General features: G+C 37.3%; 1 protein-coding gene across 2 annotated transcripts; it reads left to right on the forward strand.

Annotated features, from left to right (window-relative positions):
• Nucleotides 1–7,006: 7,006 nt before the first annotated feature.
• On the forward strand, nt 7,007–21,412 carry LOC119797433 (homeobox protein Dlx3b-like). 2 transcript variants are annotated; one of them, XM_038306497.1, is made up of 3 exons: nt 7,007–7,549; nt 13,867–14,051; nt 20,619–21,412. In XM_038306497.1, exons 1-3 carry the CDS (start codon nt 7,192–7,194, stop codon nt 21,045–21,047), a joined length of 972 nt encoding a protein of 323 aa, XP_038162425.1. In that variant the 5' UTR covers nt 7,007–7,191; the 3' UTR covers nt 21,048–21,412. The 2 variants fall into 2 exon arrangements, with proteins under 2 accessions (XP_038162425.1, XP_038162426.1); XM_038306498.1 differs by having other exon boundaries at nt 7,010–7,546.
• The last annotated feature ends 304 nt before the right edge of the window (nt 21,413–21,716 follow it).

Consider the following 21,716-nt stretch of genomic DNA (forward strand, 5'->3'; position numbering starts at 1 on the left):
CAAACTCTGCAAACCTAAATGTAATGTGTTTCTTTTGAGCTTTTTCAATTTACACAACACATTTTACTTAAAAATGAATTTTGTTAATATGCAAAATATTCAACGTCAAAAATCGTCAAGAGAGTCTAGTTGCAGACCTGCACTTTCAGGCCAGTGACATCGTAATTTTTACACATTATGGAAAACAGACCTCAACAGACCGCTCTTATACAGGAAAATGCGTCCCTGTCGAGAGATGCATCCCCAGTCGCGGGAGCGCGCCTCGCTCAGTACAACTATGGCCAATGGAGCTACATGTTATATAAATAATATAAAAACGTTTAAATATACCTCTCGTGGGAAAAATTGTGGTTATTTGGCAGATTCATTTACAATAGTACGGCTGTTATGAACAACATTAAAACCAAAGATTTTGTTCGAGGTACGGCTGATTTATTTTGCAGTCTCTTGTTATTCACACACAAGTGATGCTGACGTGAGTTTGGAAACAGCTTTGGCTTAAGCGGAAAATGAAACGCGCAAGGAAAGAGACATAAACGGAACAGAACTTAACTCGTACAATAATGTATTTATTCAGAAACAGTTTTGGCTTTCTTATAATACTGAATGCTCTATAATTGTATTGCACATCTGCTAGCTTTTTATTCCAAAAAATCTATAATATTACAGCAGCAAATTATCAAAGTTTTTTCAAAAGCCTGTTTAAAAGCTCCAAATGAGGCCTCAGATCATACAGCAAAAATTGCGCTGTCATTGTTTTACAGGGCAGAATTTGCATTTGCTGACCCTTGTCTTTTAACTACTGATGGATATACAGGAATACAGTCATACAAGTGTCTACTCCTCTCAGATAGCATGGGATTCCATTTTTGGCTATTTCTATTTTTTTTATTTAAAAATTCAGTGTATAAAATGAATGCATAAATACCTCATGTTAAATTCTGTTTAAAGTAACAGATCATTAAAATGTCTCTGGATCTTTACTGGTTGATGAATTTCTTTATTCGGACCCCACTGGTTTTTAATTGGTTACCCCTGGTTTAATGTTTATAAATACTTATTTCACCTCATGGGCGCCATCCAATGCAGATCATTGGTGCCATCCACATCTAGTGAAAACTAGTGTAATTGGATGAGTCATATAACGCAAACACTCATTGCTTAGCTAAAGGAAATCATCAGAAGCAAGCAGGTGTTCTTCATACTGCAAACGTGAATTGTCTCTGCCATGCTACAATGTCGGATTCAGAAAAAGATGTTGAAAGGTCAGACACAGGTGAGAACGTATCGGGAGATGGAGACGGAGATCAACAAGACCTCCCTCATCCTTGGCCCTATATCAAAGAATTTTTCAAAATAGTTGAAAAATTGAGCTTTCAATTCATATAGCAGCATTTGGTTGTTTTTTTAAAGGTTACATTATACTTTTATACTTTAAGTAGTTTTTGGAGCACATTTTTTTTTCACTTTTACTTGAGTAAAGAGGTCAAGTTGATACTTCAACTTTTACCAGAGTGTTTTTAAACTGCATTATTTATACTTCTGCTAAAGTAACAAATGTGTGTACTTTTGACACCACTGGTCTGTTTTAGAAAAGGACACAGATCAAACCAATAACATGAGATTAGAATCTCTTGTGGTTAATGAATACATAACCAGAATCAGCTGAAACCTACATATTGTTTTTAAACCTGGGCTTGGCTTTTTTTCATACGCATACATTCATCAAGAACACTGCGTAGAAAATTTGAAAATTTTTTCCACAGAAAGTTAGGGAACAGTAATGTGGCTTAAATAAAGCAGCAGTGTCTGCAGTGTTCTTTACAAATTTCTCTGTCGTCGGATAACATGCCCTATTCAGGTATTTGATGTAAATTTGATCCTGTTTTGTAATAAGTTTACCTGACAGCTTGTAAGAAATTCCCTTAATCCTGGTAGAATTAGGATCTAACTACCATGCTTTATATTATCTCAGTGTATCTTAGTGTATTTTCAAACAACAGAGGGCAGCCTTCATCACTTTGCGTCCATAAGGCCTCTAATATACAGTTGATGAGAAAAAAATACTTTTTTTGTGTTCACATGTGTTCCTTCCCTGTTATTTTTATTCTTTTCTTTTTTTTTTTTTGGATCATTCTTCTTTGTTCGTTCATGTATTCCTTCTCTATTCTCTTATCTGTCCTAGTTTAATTCCTTTATTCAGTCATCAGTTAGTTCCTCATTCCTTTGTCCTTCAATCGTTCCGCCCTATAATCTGCCATTGCTCTGTCTTCATTCCTTCCTCGCTTCCTTTCAATATTTCTGTCTTCCTTTTGTCCCTTGTTATTTACTACTTTCAACGGTATTTTCTTTCTATCTCTGGCTTTTTCAGGAAACAAATAAAAAGTTTAAGCAGTGTAGCAATTATTGTTATAAGTTGTTGACTTTTTATATTTATGTGAATTTCGACCAAATGCCTGATAGCTGTGAGAATTTGTATCTGTATTAGTAATGCAAGAAAAATAAAACAGGTTAAGATTATCTTTACCAAAAGAACAGTTCTTTTTGATGATGAAAAAAAAACATCAAAATGAGAAACTCAATTTCACTAAAGACTTGAGGTTGTAATTCAGTTTATTTCTAATAGTGCTAATTCACATGTCACTTCAAGGCACTTTATAGACTGAATGGTTATAAGTTTTGTAGCCAACAGTTTGCATCAAGTCATTGATTTAGCAGAAAACGGTCACTCTGGATGAGCATGTAGTGACATCAAACATTAGCTTGCATTGTATTGTAGACATTTCAGCAATCCCTCACACTCAGCATTCATGCAGCTACAGTGGAAAAACTCATTTTGAACAGGGAGAAACCTCCAGCAGAACCAGCCTCAGTGTGAGCAACCTTCTGCCGAGGCTGGCTGTTGGTTCAATGAGAGAAAACCAGAGAAAGAAACTGTGATCAAATACTTGCAGTAATACAGTAAACTAGCTCCATAAGTGGCTCTGTGTAGGTAATAAAACAGTTGATGAGCTCTGTGCAAGTTTTCATGTCAAAAGGGATAGACCAGCACATCAAATTAAAAGCTATAATCTACAACCCTATAGGTTATTCAATTCAATTCAGTTTATTTATATAGCTCCAATTCACAACACAAGTCATCTCAAGGCACTTTACAGTTCTCAAGATCATACAGTCAAATTGATTCAAAGTTTTCTATCTAAGGAAAACCAGTAGATTGCATCGACTTATTGACTAAAATAAAATCCCTCACACTAAGCATGCTTGTAGCGACAGCGGAGACGAAAAACTCCCTTTTAACAGGAAGAAACCTCCAGCAGAACCAGGCTCTGCTGAGGCCGACTGGGATTCAAAGAGACAGAAGCAGAGATACAAAAAGCAGCTGTAAAAGGTGGCCCCGTCCAGGAAACACACAGTCAGGCAGAAGAGCACCGAGCCAACTCCCATGTCAGAGGATGAAGAGAGCACATCCAGCCAGTGACGGTTAGAGAAACAGGACTACACTGGAAAACAGGCTGATCTCCAGCATCTATAAACAAGGGTGTTGATGGAAGCAGCACAGCTGATATTCCTCTCCAGGATGGCGTCACAGCCAAACAGGAACAGACGAGGCAAAGCTACTATGAGAAAAAGAAGAGAGAGCATAACGTTAGAGATTGTACTAAAAGATTCTGCAGATTAGGAGGACAGAGATAGAATGAAGCAGAAGCAGGTTATAGCAATAACCCTATTCCTATAACCATGTCTCAGAAAGAAACAGGACTAAACACTAGAAAACAGCCCAAACTTTTATCATCTACATTCAAATATGCTGATGCCAGCAGCCCGGCTAATGTTTCCCTCCAGAATGGAGTCATAGCCAAACGGAAGCAGACCAGATGAAACTACTATGACAGGAACAAACAGAGAGAAGAAAGGTTTTGGAGGTAAATAATTCAGAATAGGTGAATTGAATCAGAATCAGACATAATTTAGTAATCACAGAGGGAAATTATAAATGTTTAAATTACAGTTTCAGTACAGCCGTTCATCAAAATACATGGGGGGTGGGGGGGCAAGCTGCTGGGTTCCCACAGGTTACCTGGCTGCCCAGGTCCCGGCGGTTACCTAGCCCTGCCATTGTCTCTGTGGAAAGATAGGAGCCACATTGGGGAATAGAGATAGAATGAATAACAACAATGTAAAGTGGTCCCTTTGTCCTCCAGGAGCCTAAGCCTATAGTGACATAACCAAAAGATGGCTTATGGCTCAGGATAACCTGAGCCATAAGCCAGACACAGGGTGTCTGTCTCACAGACTAAAACTGGTAGTTGGTTCCACAGGAGAGGAGCCTGATTAATAAAAGACATGTCTCCCATTCTACTTTTAGAAGTTCTAAGAACTACTAGTAAACCTGCAGATTGAGAGTGACATGCTCTGTTGGGAACATAAGAAACAATTGGCCCTCTAATATAAGATGGATTTTGTTATGAAGGGCTTCATATGTGAGAAGGAGGATTTTGAATTATATTTTATCAAGACAATCTACTCCAGTGGAGGCTTCCTATAGGTCTATGGCAGAATCATTTACATACAGGCTACATGAAAGCAAAGGTTATAAACTATTTAAGAAAAACATCAAGGAATGACTAAAAATCTTAAATAAGAACACTATTGGAGAGAAAAGTGTTTATTTCTAGTTGTTTGTGGCATTAAAAAAAAAACATTTTGTCTGCAGATTTGAGAACTATTGACACCTTACTCTAAAACTGGGAGCAATCTGCAGATTTTATTATCTTTGGGTTTACCCGAATAATGGAGCACAGTACTCTTAAATTATAATGAAATGATAATAAAACTGAATGATCAAAACTTTCAATTTCTTGCGTTTGGAACATCCCTGATGGTTACAGTGCCACCTGGTGTTAATTCCCAGCCCATGGTCTTTCTACATGGATTTTGCATGCTTTCCCTGTGCATGTGTTCGATCTCTCTGGGCACTCTGGCTCCCTCTCATAGTCCAAAAACAGGGCTGATAGGTTTATTACCTTCTCTGAAAATGTATATATATATATTTAGGGGTAACTGTCTGTGAATGGTTGTATGTCTTTGTGTGTCTCTGTATTGCCGTGGGATAGACTGGCAACCTGTCCAGGGTGTATCCCACCTCTCGCTCATAGACTGCTGGAGATAGGCACTAGCTCCACTGTGACCCTGATGGAATAAGCAGCAGAGATAATGGATGGATTATAAAAGCTTTATATTTATATATGTCTTAAGGTGGAGGTATTGATCCAAAGGACAGCATGTGGTAGGGAAAAAATGTAGTCTTTTACAGTTTTTACTTTCCTGTTTAACCTTAGCTAGACCTGCAACAGATTGAAATGTCATACTTTTGCAGAGTTCATAGGATCCCCATCAACATAATCAGGAAAGGTTTCGCTGGCTTACATGCCTAATTAATGTTTCATGTGAGATCAATAAAGTTCAATTATTATTATTATTATTATTATTGTTATTATTATTATTTATTATTATTATTATATATGTAGGGCTGTGAGATATAACTAATTTCTCAAGTTCTACAAGGTTATTACGTTCCCATATTTGCCTTTTAGTATAGAATAGAACAAAACCATTAGTAGGAATTGTTTGACTTCCCTCGGGCATATGGCAAAAAGAAAAGTCCATTAAAGAGACTCGATTAACTTTAAATAACTCCCAACAGCACCTGGTTTTAGTTTTGCATCTGAATGAGAGGCAGCACCTTAAGCCTAGTGTGCAAACACCTGTTATCAGGACATCATTACCTTTATCTGCCTCACTGAAGTTCAGTAGTCCAGGCTTTTAATACCGTATACATTTCCTTGCAAAAATATTCAACCTCTGAGGATATTTTTCACCATTTATTGTTGTATAATCCAAGGTGTTTGTATTTATGACAGAGACAAACAGAGGACAGTGTGGAACTGTTGAGTAAAAAAATAATTAGTTTTGAATATGCTTTTCAATATAAATCTATAAAGTGTGACATGCATTTTTCTTCGGCCCGCTCAATAGTGCTATTAGTTTTGTAATTATTGTGGGGAAAGTCTCTACCAAGTTTGCACATATAGAAACAGAAAGATTTTTTCTATTCTTTCTACAAGATAGTTTACATTTGGTCAGATGAAACAAGAAAGTCTGTAAACAGTAATTTTCAAATCTTTCCACAAATAGCTTTAATCTTGTTGTCTCTATCCTGCTGAAAGCTGTAGCTCAAAGAGCTGGGCTGAAGTCTTTGCAACTGTTTTTTTCTCCAGGATTACCTTGTATTTATGTTGCTCTCTCCATTCTTCCATCAACTCTGAGCGGCCTTTCTTCAGCATGATGTTGCCACAGTGTTTTTCACTCTAGCAATGGTTTGTTCATGCTGATGTGTAGTGCAAATTCCCTGCAACAGATACAGTTTCTCAAAATGTAAAGGTTGCACTCTAAATATATATGATAGGCCTGCTCCTTGTAACTTTTTGAGCACTTTTCCTTCTATCTTGGATAGTGTGCATAAAAATGTTTTCTGCTGTTTCTATGATTAATCAATCTAATGTTTTGGAGTAAAACCATGCCCTTTAGACATGTGCACACTTTCCAGTTTCAAAGGATGGGGCAAACTGTTCCCTGTGAATTGTTTCAAGCTTAACATTTCTAATCCTGCCTCAACCCTCACCCCATCTCGTGGTGCTGTTTACTCACTAGTTTACTTGTGAATATAATATTTCTTCATGTAGTAATTCATTAATATGTAATATACCAAATGACGAAAGATTGAAGCCTATGGGATTTTGCATAATATCTTTCTTTAAGTTTTGTCAAGGGTTCATGCGCTGAGATTCAAGCTCGTGAAGAGGCTTATGTGCGTTTCTGCGGGGAGGAGAGGGGAGCCAGACAGGCGACAGTGAACACTGTCTTGGCTTTAGGGCACAGGCTCGAGAGCCAATGAGAAGGAGACATCCACTCCTCTCTGTCCTGCCTGGCTTGGCTCAGCACGGCGCGCCCTGTAATTAGGAGCTCTTGCTGGTTTGGGCGCCGCCCGCCACGGTGGACAGCCTGGCTGGCTGCTGCGTCAAGGGAGTTTGGGAACGCCAACTCCACAGTGAGTGAGGGTAGCAGGAGTTTAGAGCAAACAGGGCCGACTGCAGAGAAAGTTAAAACAACTGAAGCTATCAGTTCAACATGAACGAGCAATCTTCACCTGCCTTTGAGGAGAAGAAACCTTCCCTGCCTTTGGCTGCGGGGACCCCGATCTCCAACAAGGACTCCCCCCCCAACCTGTCGGAGTCCTCCGCTGACGCGGGCTTCTACAGCGGGCAGAGCGCGCTGCACCACGGCACGCAGGACTTTTACGCAGCGCAGCAGCCGTACGGAGCTTCTCACATGAACCCGTACACCTACCACCACCACTACAACCTGAACGGGATGGCCCCCAGCGGCGCGTACTCGGTGGGGAAAGCGGAATATCCGTACTCTCATGCGGCGTACAGGGAGCATGGAGCGTTCGGCCGGGAGGTGCAGTCTGCGCTGCAAGAAGGTGGTGAGAAAAAAAATCCAGACAGAACCTCTGCAGCATGAAACAAAAGTTTGCTTTGATAGATTTCAATATTTTATCCCCATCAGTGTATCAAACCTATCCTCACTAATCATCTCAGACAGACCCGTAACATAATAACTAACTTTTAAAATCAGAAAGGAGAAAAAAAATCCCCAACATTTTTGAGGAAAGAACAACGATTCACTGAATGTTTTAGTTATTTTAAATGTAATAATTAAAACATTTTTATCTATTTGTCAAATAAACATGAATGAAATACTTAAACATAAAAAATAGAAAGTATATATTAAATTGGAGTTTCGTTTGTTATGAGTCGTTTAAAGTACGTTTTTGTTGTTAATACGTCATGTTACAAGCTCAAAATTGCGAATCCGAAGAGTAAATCACTACTGAATTGTTCTTTTCTAAATAAAGTTATTTGTGATCTGGTAGGCTACATTCACGTTTGCCTTTTGGAGTTCAGGAAGCGCTTTTCTCAGGTACTTATAGTGAAGTAAATACAGGGCATACAGGACATCTCTTAATATTGGTTAGTTTAGCGCCAATATAAAACAGTGAAGCTTAAGTGATTAGAAGGGGTGATGCAGTTATACGGCAGCTCACAAGGTGAAGATAGTTCTAATTATTTGTTTCACAGGAATGAGATAAAAAAATATCTCAGAATTCTTGGTTTTGAAAAACTAAGAATCATAATTTTTTGTCATCATATTTTACAGAACTTAGTCGCTGTAGAACATTTCAATCTTGTGAATATGTTCTTTTCTAATTTTTATGAATCAAATAAAGTAATCAATCTGAAGCTGTCATGTAAAGACTCTCTGTTAGATCTAAAAGTGTTCGAGGAACATGTATGAGATTTTAAAAATTTGGGAGGAACAAAGCAGTCTAGTTTCCTCCAAAGCTGTGAAATAGGACTTTGGTGTAGCACTAAAGAGGCTCCCAAGAGATGCTGACTTCAGTAATTTTACGGGCTATGTAACACAATATGTTTATAACATTTGTAAGTCATTTGGATCTTATATTTCACTCTATCACTGTTCTTTTTGTTCTGATGAGAATCCACATTTCTTCCAGTTAAACCGTTTCGGGCATCCTAATGTGCAGTCTGCTTTTTCAGTACCATATTAACCCAGGAAAAGCTTAGACCCCCCCCCCTCCATTTTCACCTTCTGAATAAACACCAACTATGTGAAAACCTTAACTTTGATGAGAAATGATTCTCATCAAAGTTAGTTGATAAAAATCTTTTATAGTTAGAATTCATATATGATGACATCCATTCCTACCTGCTGTAGAAAGCTCTCCTGGTGTCTTTTTTTTGCCTTTTAAGACTGAAGCTAACAGCTAGTGAGAGAAGGACCAATAACAAAGTCGTCTTCTACTGTATTAAAAACAACCTCAATCTTTATTAATAATAAAATGAATTAATGTTTACACTACATGGCTTCCTTATCAGATGTTTACTTTGGAAGAACAACTTAAATCAGTCAATTCTTTTTTTTTGTATATATAGTAGTAGTAGAGCATCAGCTCCTGGGTCTGTTTTAAGTGTAAAAAAATCACTATGACTTAATGTTGGTATAAGGATTCATTTGTTAGTTTTCTAATAAACAGCAATGACATTTTTATAAAAATGAGTTGTTTTTTTTATTTGACTTCAGCCCTTGTTGGACCAGCTTTAGTGACAAATAGAAAGCAGTTTCTATTAATTGAAGAAGCCATGAATGTTAATAAGTTTTGGCAAGATATGAAATTATTCTAGTAGTACTAGTTGATGATATATGATGCCATATCAGGTTTGTTTAAAGACTGTAATTTGGAAACAGAGGCTGCGTTACACTGCCTTTGTTACTGATTTGACAACAGAAAATGAAATAACTGTTTCCGATCACATTTATACACTGAAAAAAAGAATGCAACCATTTTCGAAATTTACTTAATCCTGGTTAGTTACTTTAACACAAGTTAGCTGAGTAAGACATAAAACTATTTTGTTAAAGTACCTAAATATTCCATTCAATTCAGTTTATTTATATAGCGCCAATTCACAACCCATGTCATATTAAAGCATTTTACAGTTCACCAGATACTACAGTCAAATTGATTTAGTTTTCTATCTAAGGAAAACTAGTTGATTGCATCAACTCATTGGTTTGAATGCAATCCCTCACACTAAGCATGCTTGTAGCGACAGTGGAGAGGAAAAATTCCCTTTTAACAGGAAGGAACTTCCAGCAGAACCAGGCTCAAATATGATTAAGTAAATGCCAAAAGAGGTTGCATGATTTTTTTTCGGTTTAGCCATGTTTATTTATTGGGCCAACTCTTAAGTTTGTCTTTCAGCGAACATTTACAAATTGATAATCAAACTATTTGATTTTAAGTATAAATTAAATGCATTGAATATTTTTGCTGTGGGAAGATGTTTCACTTGAATGGAGTCTGAAATAACAACAATAAAAACTAACAGTAAAATATGTAATAATGGTTAAAAGGACACTAGACATCTACAAATTTAATAGTTGTAAAATTTTACTATTTTCATAAAGTGCTATTAAGAATGTAGTGTCATGCAAATTTTTGAAAAATACATTTAAAATATTATTTTTGGTTATTATAGCTGATACCACCTATCTATGTTGAATACTCTTATTTTTTAGTATGATAGGAAGTAGGTTTTGGAAACTGACAGCACTTAGGATTCTGAGTAGAAGAAGAAACTATTAAATAGTGAGAGAAAGGATACAGATCATTTCTAACTATGGCGATAAAATCACTTCTGACCTCATAGCTTCTTGAGTTATTAAACTAAATTGCTGTCTCACATATTTGATTTTAGTTTGGTCCAAAATGTAAAATATTTCTACCATTAAAATAGATTCCTGAAAACACAGTCCTCCTGAAAACACAATCTGAGATTGACATATTTACAGAAAAGACAAAAAAGTAGAAATTTTTTTTTCCAGTAATGTCTTTTTAATGTGGTCGAGCCAAACATGGACTGTATTTTTATTTGGTGGTTTATAGATGCCTTTATTTTAATTGTAGGAGATTTTAAAAATGAGAAATCTTACTTCTTTTTTATAAATAGGGTTAAACTAATCTTGTTCTCACAAACTCACTATTATGTTGACTTTGATGAAAAAAAAAATTCTTATAATCGGAAGGAGGAGGAAAACCCTGGCCAGACCATTATTACCTATGGTCACTGAATCATTGTCTATTAATGCAACCATTTTGATGGATTAATAATTTAGGGGAAAATGGCAGAGCAGGCCATCACACTAGATTATATTTATCGGATAGACGAACTATTGATGTTAATGCATTCCATTTAAACAACAGTATTTGATAATAATACTGATGTCCTCAATTACGTTACAGAGCAGAAACCGATTTTAACAATTCTCAGATGTCAGTCCAACTCTATATATTATATTATATATATTATATTACTCTTCCTCAAGCTTTGTTGGGCTTCTGTGCACACTGAGTGGGGAAAACAAACTCGACAGGCTGGTGTTCTGTTTTTGGCATTCCAGTTGGGAGTTGACTCCTGGAAATGGCCCCGGGGGACTTTGGCCCACAGCCACGGCACATCACGTGTCATGGCATGTCAGCCAGCCTTGGCCTTTGAATCATCCACTGTCAAAAAGTTCCTTATCACGCAAGGCTAAGGAGCCACGCCCCAAAAAAATAAATAAACAAACAAGGATACCAATAATCTCCCATGTTCAACTTTGTTTTTACATAAATTTAATAAACATTGGTTTAAAACAATTTACAGCACTTTAATTACAATTAAATTACACCACATTTGATATATATATATTTTTTTACTTTGCAACATTAAGTAAGAATTTAGGTTTTAAAGTATTTCTGCAAGTATTCTGACATACATACTATTCAGTCATCTTCGACCAACCCTCTTACTTTATGTATTGCTCTAAATCTTTCAGACTGTCTTGTAATGTGGTTTTCATATCATGTTTTCATTCAGGCTTTCTTAAATGTCACCCTTTCACACTGGTTATGCCCATTTCCCGATCAGATTGATTTGATTAAATTTTTTTAGATTATATGTCCAACTCTGATTTTAACTCAAAAGAGTATTCAAATGTTCCAATGCTTTTAACATATACTGTAAGCACCATCTCAGCAAATAAATAATTTTGTTGTGCAAACAATTAAAACATCCATCTATTGTCACTACTTGTTTGTCTTCATGGCAAGAGTACAGGTGATCTCCAATGACAATAGGCAGAAGGTGGGATAAACCTAAGAACAGAGAAATACAAGGACACACAGGACAAACCTATAGCACACACAGCCTCCCATCAATGGCAATTTAGAGAGACATATTAACCTATAATTCATGTTTTTGGACTTTGGTAGAAAGCCAGAGTGTATGGAGAAAACCAACAAACACTAAGAGGAAACATGAAAATCCCCATCCTGGGACTGAACCCAGAGCTGCAAGGCAAGGCACTCCGCTGTGCCACACTGCAGCTCTAAAATAATTTACAATACTCAACAATTAACAATTGACTCATCATTAAAAACACTTAAGGCTAAAAATAGAGGCAGATAAAAAAAAAAAAGAAAAAAAAACTTCTTTCTATGTAGATAATAAACTTGCATGTTCTAGGGTTTTCATGGAGGTCTTTGTTCCTGTGTTCTGAAACAGCCTTTTTTTTGCTGGCTTAAAATACTCTTTTTTGATTATTCCCTTAGTAGTGTAATATATATCTTATATATATCTCTAATTTTTCATGAGAAATGTTAACTTGTTTTTTTTATGCTTTTATTAGAGTTACTCATGCTGCTTCTAAACATTTGCAATTTATAAGTTATTGCTGCTATTATGATATTATCTCTATTTTGTATTCATAGTTATTTTAATTTTAATGCACAGAGCTGGGTGGTTTTTACAAGATCTTTTGGGGCTGAAAAATTACCTTTTTTGTTGTTCTGCTGTTTAGTGAAACGGGTTAGAGGCTATGCTGTGCGTAGCTCATTAACAGCGTCATTTAAGCACCATCACCCAAATAAAAGCAATGATTAGTGCACATTCAGGTTCCACACCATGAATGTCCTTGCTTTTCAAGGTTAAAAATAACTAGAATAATCTAGTATGTCCTTCTTCTTAGCTAGGAAAAGTGATCCTCTTTCAGCCATCCCCCTAGCAGTGAACAGCAGCATGTTAGTGATGGGTAGCTCTGCATTACCTTAAGGAGTTAGAATAATCACAGGTTGCGCTTTCATTTTAATGGAATATTTTTGGCAAATATGGATGGTAAATGAGTGCTCCAGTCTTGCCTATGTAACCTATCTGAATGAGTCATGTGACCTAAAGCACTGGTTTGCAGCAGTCAGAACTCCGCTGTGCAATCTGAACGTCAGAGCTAAAAGTTGTTGTTTAGCAAAAAACAAAAATTGTTTTGACACTAACCTGATTGGTTATATTCTTGTTCCCTGATGTAGGATTTCACCTAGAGGGGTAAGTGGCAAAGTAAGTTTGAGAAATCAAACGGCAAACTTTTGTCGCCATGATTTCTCAGTCTGTTAGTCTGCAGTGTTCTGATATCAGACTTTAAGACATAGAGAGAGACTATATAATTTTGTGACATGCAGCATTGAAAGTGGCTTAGGGGGCTCTTAACCTTAGATGTATAGATCCGGCACCCTTAGTGGCTAAAAGGTACACCGAACAGAGGACTTTATGTATTAATGCAAAAAACACAATATGTTCTAGGACACAATGCTGCCCCTCCCCCATCGATTGCTGTGCACAGGGACTGCACAGCAATCGATGGGGGAGGGGCAGCATTGTGTCCTTAATACAGCAAAAACAATTTGATAATCACAAAACTTTCTCTGAAATTCATTTAAATAAACGTAATATTGTTATTTAATACATTCAGCTTCCTAATGTTAGTTTATTTTTCAATTAAGCAAAACTGTTTTCTTTATTCTGCTAATATTTACTGAAGAATCTGTTCTTCATGCAAGATTTACTGCAGGAATACCAGTACAAATTGGGAGTGTACTACAGAAGCAGGCCTTCAGGCTGCAGCAAAAGTACCTATAAATCTCTGTCTCCTTCCCGCAGTTGTGGGAAACTCTGAGACCAAATTATAAGTTCACAGTGGTGGAGGAATTTCTTTGAAAGTTCTGTTACAAAGGCTATGGCTATTTCTGCACTAAAAAATCTCAGCTCAAACTTTCCTCTCATAAAAAATGTTGACAAATCATTGGAGGGAATATCATTTTTTTTTTGTCTTTTTCCCTTACCACAGTGAAAGAGGAACCTGACCTGGAAGTCCGTATAGTGAACGGGAAGCCCAAGAAGGTCCGCAAACCCCGGACCATTTACTCCAGTTACCAGCTGGCTGTGCTGCAGAGGAGATTCCAGTCTGCCCAGTACCTGGCCCTGCCAGAGCGGGCTGAGCTGGCTGCGCAGCTGGGCCTCACCCAAACACAGGTAAGCCTGCAAGGCAACCATCTTCATTGTGTTTCTGTATAAAAATAAAATATGCTTCTGAAGAAAATTGTGCAACAAACAACTGTTACTGCCTGAGAGGCGCCTGATGACATTTTTACCCGGTTAGCAGAGGTGTCAAGTAACAAAGTAAAAATATTTGTTACTGTACTTAAGTACACTTTTTAGGTATCTATACTTTACTCCATTACTTATTTTTCTTCCTACTTCTGACTTCTACTCATTACATTTTCACACAAGTATCTGTGCTTTCTATTCCTTACATTTTTAAAACAAACATTACTCGTTACTCTTGTCTTTGGTTTAATGCAGAGGTGACGGATTAGAAGACTGCGGTCTAAATACGGACCCACCTGCTGGCCTATCTGTACCTAACCTGATTTAAAACATTTATAAATTACCGCAAGTTGTCTGATGTCACTTGCTCCTGTTACCCCGAAATCCCACATCCTCTGTCTTAGCTCCATCTCCACTCCGCCCAGCAGTGCTCCAGACCTCATGCGCAAAGCAAAGCCTACAGCCTCTGCTGTTCCTCCCATATTGCTGCGCTCCGACTTACCCTCAGAGCTCGAGGAGAGCATGCGTGATATATATAAATTTGTAGGAGCAAAACATGCAGAAATGAATCAGCATCCAGCATATGTACGGTTTCTGATGGAGATGATAAATCTGCTTCCTGGTTTGTTGAAGTACCAATAGTTTGCATCCAATCTTTTAAATAAACGGTTTTAGTTTTTAAAAAATATATACAAATTATGCTCTAATTTGTAGTTACCGATCTGTTGTTACTATATTTTAATTTGACGGATCTTCTCGCCATGCTTTTTCATGTTTGGTGGATTCCAATAGCGGATCTTGACCTGGACGTACCAGAGCGAACCCTGCACATTTAGAGTATGTTTGGCTCAACCTGCTGCTGTGTAGCAGGATTCCCCACTATGCACAGAATCAAAAATAAATATCAATCCGGGCTAGCGAATGAGCACTTTGATGTGTGCTTGAGAATGGCTTTGTCTCCATTCAAACCCAGGTTTAAAGTCTTGCAGAGCAGCCTAAATCCCACTACTCTCATTAAGCCAGAAAAAAAAAAAAAAAGAAGTGTGTTTTATAAAATATGTGAATCAGGAAATTGTCTTTATACCAAACTAAAAGATTGCTGTTCTCTACTTCAAAAAACACTTTAGATTTTAAAGTGGGAAAATTTTCTATTTTTTTATTTTTTATTTTTAGATTTTTTTCTATTTAAAAAATTTATTTATTTCAGTGTTAATTTTTTTTTTAAGTAACAGGTCATGAAAAATGTCTCCGGGACCTTTACTGGTTGATGATTTTCTTTATTCTGACCCCGCTTATTTTAAATTGGTGACCCCTGGTTTAATGTTTATAAATATATGTTATTTCCTATCATGTGCTCCATCCAATTCAGATCATTGGCGCCATCCACATCTAGTGAAAACTAGTGTAATTGGATGAGCCATATTACACAAACACTCATTGGTTAGCTAAAGGAAATCATCAGAAGCAAACAGGTGTTCTTCAAACTGCAAAGGCGAATTTTCAATGCCATGTTACGATGTCGGATTCAGGAAAAGATGTTGAAATGTCTGAAAGGTCGGACACACGCAGAGCGTATCGGGAGATGGAGAGGGAGACCAACAAGACCTCCCTCATCCTTGGCCCTATCACAAAGAAATTTTCAAAATAGTTTAAAAAATGTAGCTTTCAATTCATCTAGTGGCATCTGGCGGGGTTTTTTAAAGGTTACTTCATACTTTTATACTTTAAGTAGTTTTTGGAGCACAAACTTTTTCAATTTTACTTGAGTAAAGAGGTCAAGTTGATACTTCAACTTTTACCAGAGTGTTTTTAAACTGCAGTATCTATACTTCTACTTAAGTAACAAATGTGTGAACTTTTGACACCACTGCCAGTTAGAGACTATTGAAAAGATCTAAGGCACACTTAAGCAGGAAGTGTTCACTTTCAATGTCAAGTTCTCAGATAATTCAATAGCTAAACTTTTAAGCTTCATAACCATGTAGCAGGATATTTTTTAAAATTTTTTAAAGTAGATTTCATAACTTAACAGGAGATTTTAGACATTCAAATCCTTTCACAGCTTTGCTTAACTTTTCCTTTTAGTTAAAATCTAAGAATTTAAAAGATTTGGGGACTGTACATACACAAAGACAAATTTAACAAAGCTACATATATGCAAGACACAAAATGAAAGGAAAGTGTCTGTGGTTGACATTTAACAGTTGTCAGTTGTTGTTGTTTTGTCTTGTAATCTAAAATCATAATCTCTGCACTAATGATTTACTACCAGTCATCTTCACTGGAGTGATAACGTCCAAACTTGAGGTATGGTTTGTTTTATTGTGGCTGTGGTAGATCATTGTTCAGCGTTATCCTTGAGTGACTCTCACAAGCATATAATTTACTCTGGTCTGCTTTTATATATGTAGAAAGCATCCATGAAATAATGTACTCGATTTGGTTTGATTGGTAATGCAAGCCAACATACAATGAACCTTTTAATTGTTTTCTTAGAGAGATCCACGGCAAGTTAAATCTGTTGTCCCAGTTATATTACAGTTTTCCTACTAACTTAAAAAGTTATGTGATGTATAAAAACTCATTAGATCATTTATTATCAACCTTTTTTCTTATAACTCCTTTTGAGCCCCGAATTATGTTTTTTTTTACCGGATTATTAAGTGTAATAATTATCTTAAAGGGATGGTTAGTATGTTGAAATAAGGCTTTTGGATAGTCCATATTAGGTCTCATCAGGGAACTTTGGGTTGTAAGCTCAAATATTTGATCTTTTCTCAGGCCTCACATTTATTTCAAAAACGCCCACAAGCAAAATAAACATAATCGCATGTATGTTAAAATACTTCTGCGCATGGCTTATCTGCCACTGCACAACAAAATCACACTTGCGCGATAAACTGCTGCCATGAGAGGAGAAAATCGAGCGAGTCAGCTCGTTTTATTATTTTTTTTTAACCTTCATTTAACCAGGAAAAAAATCCCATTGAGATTAAAAACCTCTCTTTCAATGGAGTCCTGGCCAAGAGGCAGCATTAAGCATAGATACATGGCTTGGCCCCCTCTTACTTGTCTGAGATTTTAACTTTTTGCAATTGTGGTAGAGCTTTACGCTCCTCGGGTCAGCTTCTGTTAGAGGTCCCTAGGTCAAGATTCAAACAATGGGGCGATCGTTCTTTTGCCGTCGCTGCTCCCAGACTGTGGAACAAAGTACCCCCTGACATCCGCACCACTACTGACCTCAGCCTTTTTTAAAAAGAGCTTAAAACCCACTTTTTTAAATTAGCATTTAATTCTGACTAGGATAATACTGTCTCTTAGATGTCCTCTTTCTGTGTGCTCCTTTCTATGCACCTCTGGAAGGCTTTTAATGTCCTGCAGCGCTGCACCACTACAGCACTTTTAGTTGTATCTGTATGTTTTGTATGTGTTATGTATTGTTTTATGGCTTTGTTGTAAAGCACTTTGGGTACCATTTGGCTATTGTAAAGGGCTATACAAATAAATTTGATTGATTGATTGATTGATTGATTGATTGATTGATTGATTGATTGATACATTAAAATAAATGACAGGTACATAAAAAAACATCAAGTAAAACAATTACAGATCATTGAGGCTGCTTCAAATTCTTTCACTTTTAACTTAAAAGCATTTAATTATAAAAACTCAGTGAACTTCCAATTTCTTTGTAAAATATTCCAGTCAGAATGAGCTGCGTAGCTAAAGGCTTTCTTCCCCAGTTCTGTTCGGGCAAATTGAACAGTGAGCAACAGCTGATTGTTGGATCTCAGGGCAGAAGAAGCCATGCTTTTCTCTGTAAGTAAGGTACAAATGTAAGAGGGCAGTAATCCAAGAAGGGCCTTGTAAATAAAGGTGTGCAAATGACACTGCGTTCTCGTAGAGAGGGAAGGCCATCCCACCTGAGATTAGAGGTCACAGTGATGTGTCATGGCTCTACAGTTTGTGATGAACCTTAATGAAGCATGGTAAACAGAGTGTGTGATAGAGTGAATCATAGTGTCAGGAAGCCTTTGACCGAGAGCTCGTTATCCATAAGTGAAGATGGAACAGTGGTGGAGGCTTCTGCAACGTTTGCATGGGGTAAGTGGTAAGCCTTAGTCAAAGGTTTCGTGAGAATACTTCCCGTGTGATCGTGTCTGCAAGGCCCAATCAGGAGGAAACTCACAGAAGAGGTTTGTCTCCGCACAACCTGTCAAAACACATTTTCCTTCGTGCACGGAGAAAATAGTCTGAGGGCACAGATACTTTCGTGAACAGTGCAGCCTGCGAGGAGCGGAGGTGCGCGATTTTCTCATCTCGAAGCGGCAGTTTCTGGTTCATGTATGCTTTTGTTGTGCAGTGGTAGATAAACCAAGGGCAGAACCAGATTAACTTACATGCGAGTATGTTTTTTTTGCTTGTGGGCATTTTGAAATAAATGTAACGCATTATTTTCTCAGTCAGTAAACACACCATATCTAAGCACTAAAACCCTTTGGTGTGGAAGCTGTTACTGTGGGAAGCTTTTATTTCCAGTATCACTGAGGTTTATACATTTTTTTAAAGAGGGAAAAGAAAATCTGTAAGAGTTCCTTGAAACTAGACTTTACTTCCTTAGGTTTAAAATTGGGAATAGTTTGCTAGAATTGATTGGTTTATTTCTCTTATTATATGAAAAGGTGATCTGTGTTTATCCAATGTGTGATACATGATTGGAGATGAGAAAAATACATATCTACTGAAAAGTAAAATAATGTTGGCTCATAACCTTTTAAAAAATTAAGAAAAAAACAAAAAATCAGTACAAACGAACAAAATATCTCTGAACAATCATAAAGAAAGCTGTTGATTTTATGTTTTCAACTACTTAGACCTTTAACAGAGTACGTTACACAACCTAGCTCTCATCCTCAGTATTGGGGGCACACATGTAAAAGAGGAATCTCTTATCAGGCCAACCAAATCAAAATAGAGACTTTTGACATCCAAAATATTGGATGCACATGACCGTAGGCTCACAGTCTCACAGAGAAACATGGTGGTGCTGGCATCATGGTGTGGGAAGGTGTTTTCATTAGAGACAGAGGAGAATGAAAGAAGCTAAATATTCAATTAAATTTGCGTTCAGTTGAGTTTATATATGTGCATAGCACCAAATCGCAACATGCTATCTCAAGAAAAGGCAAGGTCATACAGGTAGATTGGTTTAAGTCCAGATGAACTAGCTATAACGAGGACAATCAGAGAAAACATAAAATCTGGGGTTGAACTAAAAAAATAATGCAAAACTTGAGAATATAATTAGAATCTAGTAGAGAGTGGAAAGTGATTACCTTGCAGAAGCCAATAGATCCATTAGCGTTGATACAGAAATGTTTCAGTCCATTCAAATATAGTGACGTCTTTGACTGCAATGCGTCAGCCAGAGGCGGAAAGCCAAAGCAAAACAAACATGGCTGCACTGCACTCTTGGAATACCCTTTTTTTCTTTTTGAAAAACGAGCTGAATGACTAGATTTTTGCCTTTGTGGATTGGAAGATATTTGCGCATTCATCCCAGACAGATTTGGTAAGAGTAACTCTGCCAGTTGTAAAACAAATCAAGAATGCGATACGTCACAGCTGCTACTGCTGCTGTGATTGGCTAAAAGCTAGACATGGGAGCCATGTGCCATATGATTTAAATCTAGATTCCTAGGCTTTACCCTCCATATTCCTTCTTGAAAATGGATCTCTAATCATCTGTATTTAGGCATTTTCCTCACTATGAATAAGATTTATTCACCAATTACTTTCTGAGTGGGATAAACTATGCTTGAACCAGAGATCCTTCTCCCCAACAGCATTTTACTTCAACTATGAAGCCCAAAGTTTAAAGGCTGTTCCTATTCTCTGAGTTAACAGTATACCATAAAACCATTCTGTTTCATACAGGCTTTAAGCTTTAAGCCTATAAGTAGCAGGAGGTTTTGAAGACATTGGGATCTCTATCTCTGTGTGTCCACCCGGACAACAACTATAAAGCATTGGCCCGCTCAGAGTGACTTCAGATTCAGCCTTCAGCAAGAATTATTACTCACTCAGAGGCAACTGAGTAACTCAGAGGAGAAATGATCTGTGGTCATTGCAGTGGCTGAGATCACACACCTACTGCTGAGTATAGTGAAGACAAAGGTTAAAAACTATGACAGTATGGAAGAGCAGAGACGTTGGAACAAAGGCACAAAATCAGCATCTGGATGATAACTCAAGCATTAAATTGAGGTGAAGAAAAGCCAAGTTGTTTTTGCTGATTAGTTAATCTGATTTTTCATTTGTCAGATTGTGCTCTTATAGTTAACTCTAATAATTGCAGTTAAGGTCAGAAAAATGAATGTTTGGTCATTAAGTTGTTGATCCATTTTTTGCTTGGTGAACAAAACATTTTCCAAATTCTTAAAAAAAAAAAAAAAATCTTTACACTGTGTTTTTAAATGTTCTTTGTTTCAGGTCAAAATATGGTTCCAGAACCGACGCTCCAAGTTTAAGAAGCTCTACAAGAATGGAGAGTTTCCACTGGGGGAAATCCCTTGCGAACATAGCCCAGATGCCAGCGATTCCATGGCCTGCAACTCTCCCCCATCCCCGGCTGTGTGGGACACCACCAGCAGCAACAACACAAATGGCAGCAGCAACAGTATAAGCAACGTCACAAACGACAACAGCCTGAAGAATAACTCAATGCTGGATCCTGCCAGCAGGGGCCAGGGGCCCTATCAGCCTCCAGTTAGTTCCTCTTCTGCTTACATGGATGAGTTTGCACAGCATAACTGGTACCAGCAGCAGGGGGCACATTTAGGTCTGGCCCAGTCAGGCCAGATACATCACACACCACCAACAGCACCCTCAGATGCTCAGAGTATGCGAGCCATCTACTGAGGCTACAAATCTGGACAATCCAAGCCCTGTGCTGAAAAAACTTTTAGGGATTTCTTTTTTCCTTTTTTAAGGCATTTCAGCTTTGCTGTGACCCAAATTACTTGACAGAGAACATCCACAAGCAATGACTTGTAAAAAATACAAAAGGGGGCTGAAAACAGTGTCGCATCATTGTGCTCCTTACCCACTCCCAGTTGGACTCATAACCTTGGGGGAGATTACATGGATTGAAGTGTTTTGCACTGCATAGTCTGATGACATTTTGTGATTTCTATTCTTTTTTTTTTCCCTTTGAAATTTCTCCATATTTAACTTGCAAACATTTAATTATTTGGTCATTGAAATAAATTATGTTGTAGACACGTCATCTGTCTTTTCTCTAATGAAACGTTGTGCTACTGAAATCTTCGTTGGACTTTACCAAACATAAAGATTATCAAGGTTAACCAGCTTCATGTTGGTTTAAAAATAAGATCAGTTTGATAAACTCTTTCTCTTTTCAATCTGTGTGTTAAATCTGACAAAAAACTGGTGTTGCACCAGTCTTTCTGATACTCTCTTCTATGCTCCGAGAAACAGAGCAAAATCCAAAGTTAAAGTGTTGCACTTTTAAATTATTTTACTGATAAACAGTGCCGACAAGTTTTCATCTTCAAATTATTAATCAGA

The sequence above is a fragment of the Cyprinodon tularosa genome, unplaced genomic scaffold, assembly GCF_016077235.1.
Source record: "Cyprinodon tularosa strain WSP-4 unplaced genomic scaffold, ASM1607723v1 ctg582, whole genome shotgun sequence".
Classification (NCBI taxonomy): domain Eukaryota; kingdom Metazoa; phylum Chordata; class Actinopteri; order Cyprinodontiformes; family Cyprinodontidae; genus Cyprinodon; species Cyprinodon tularosa.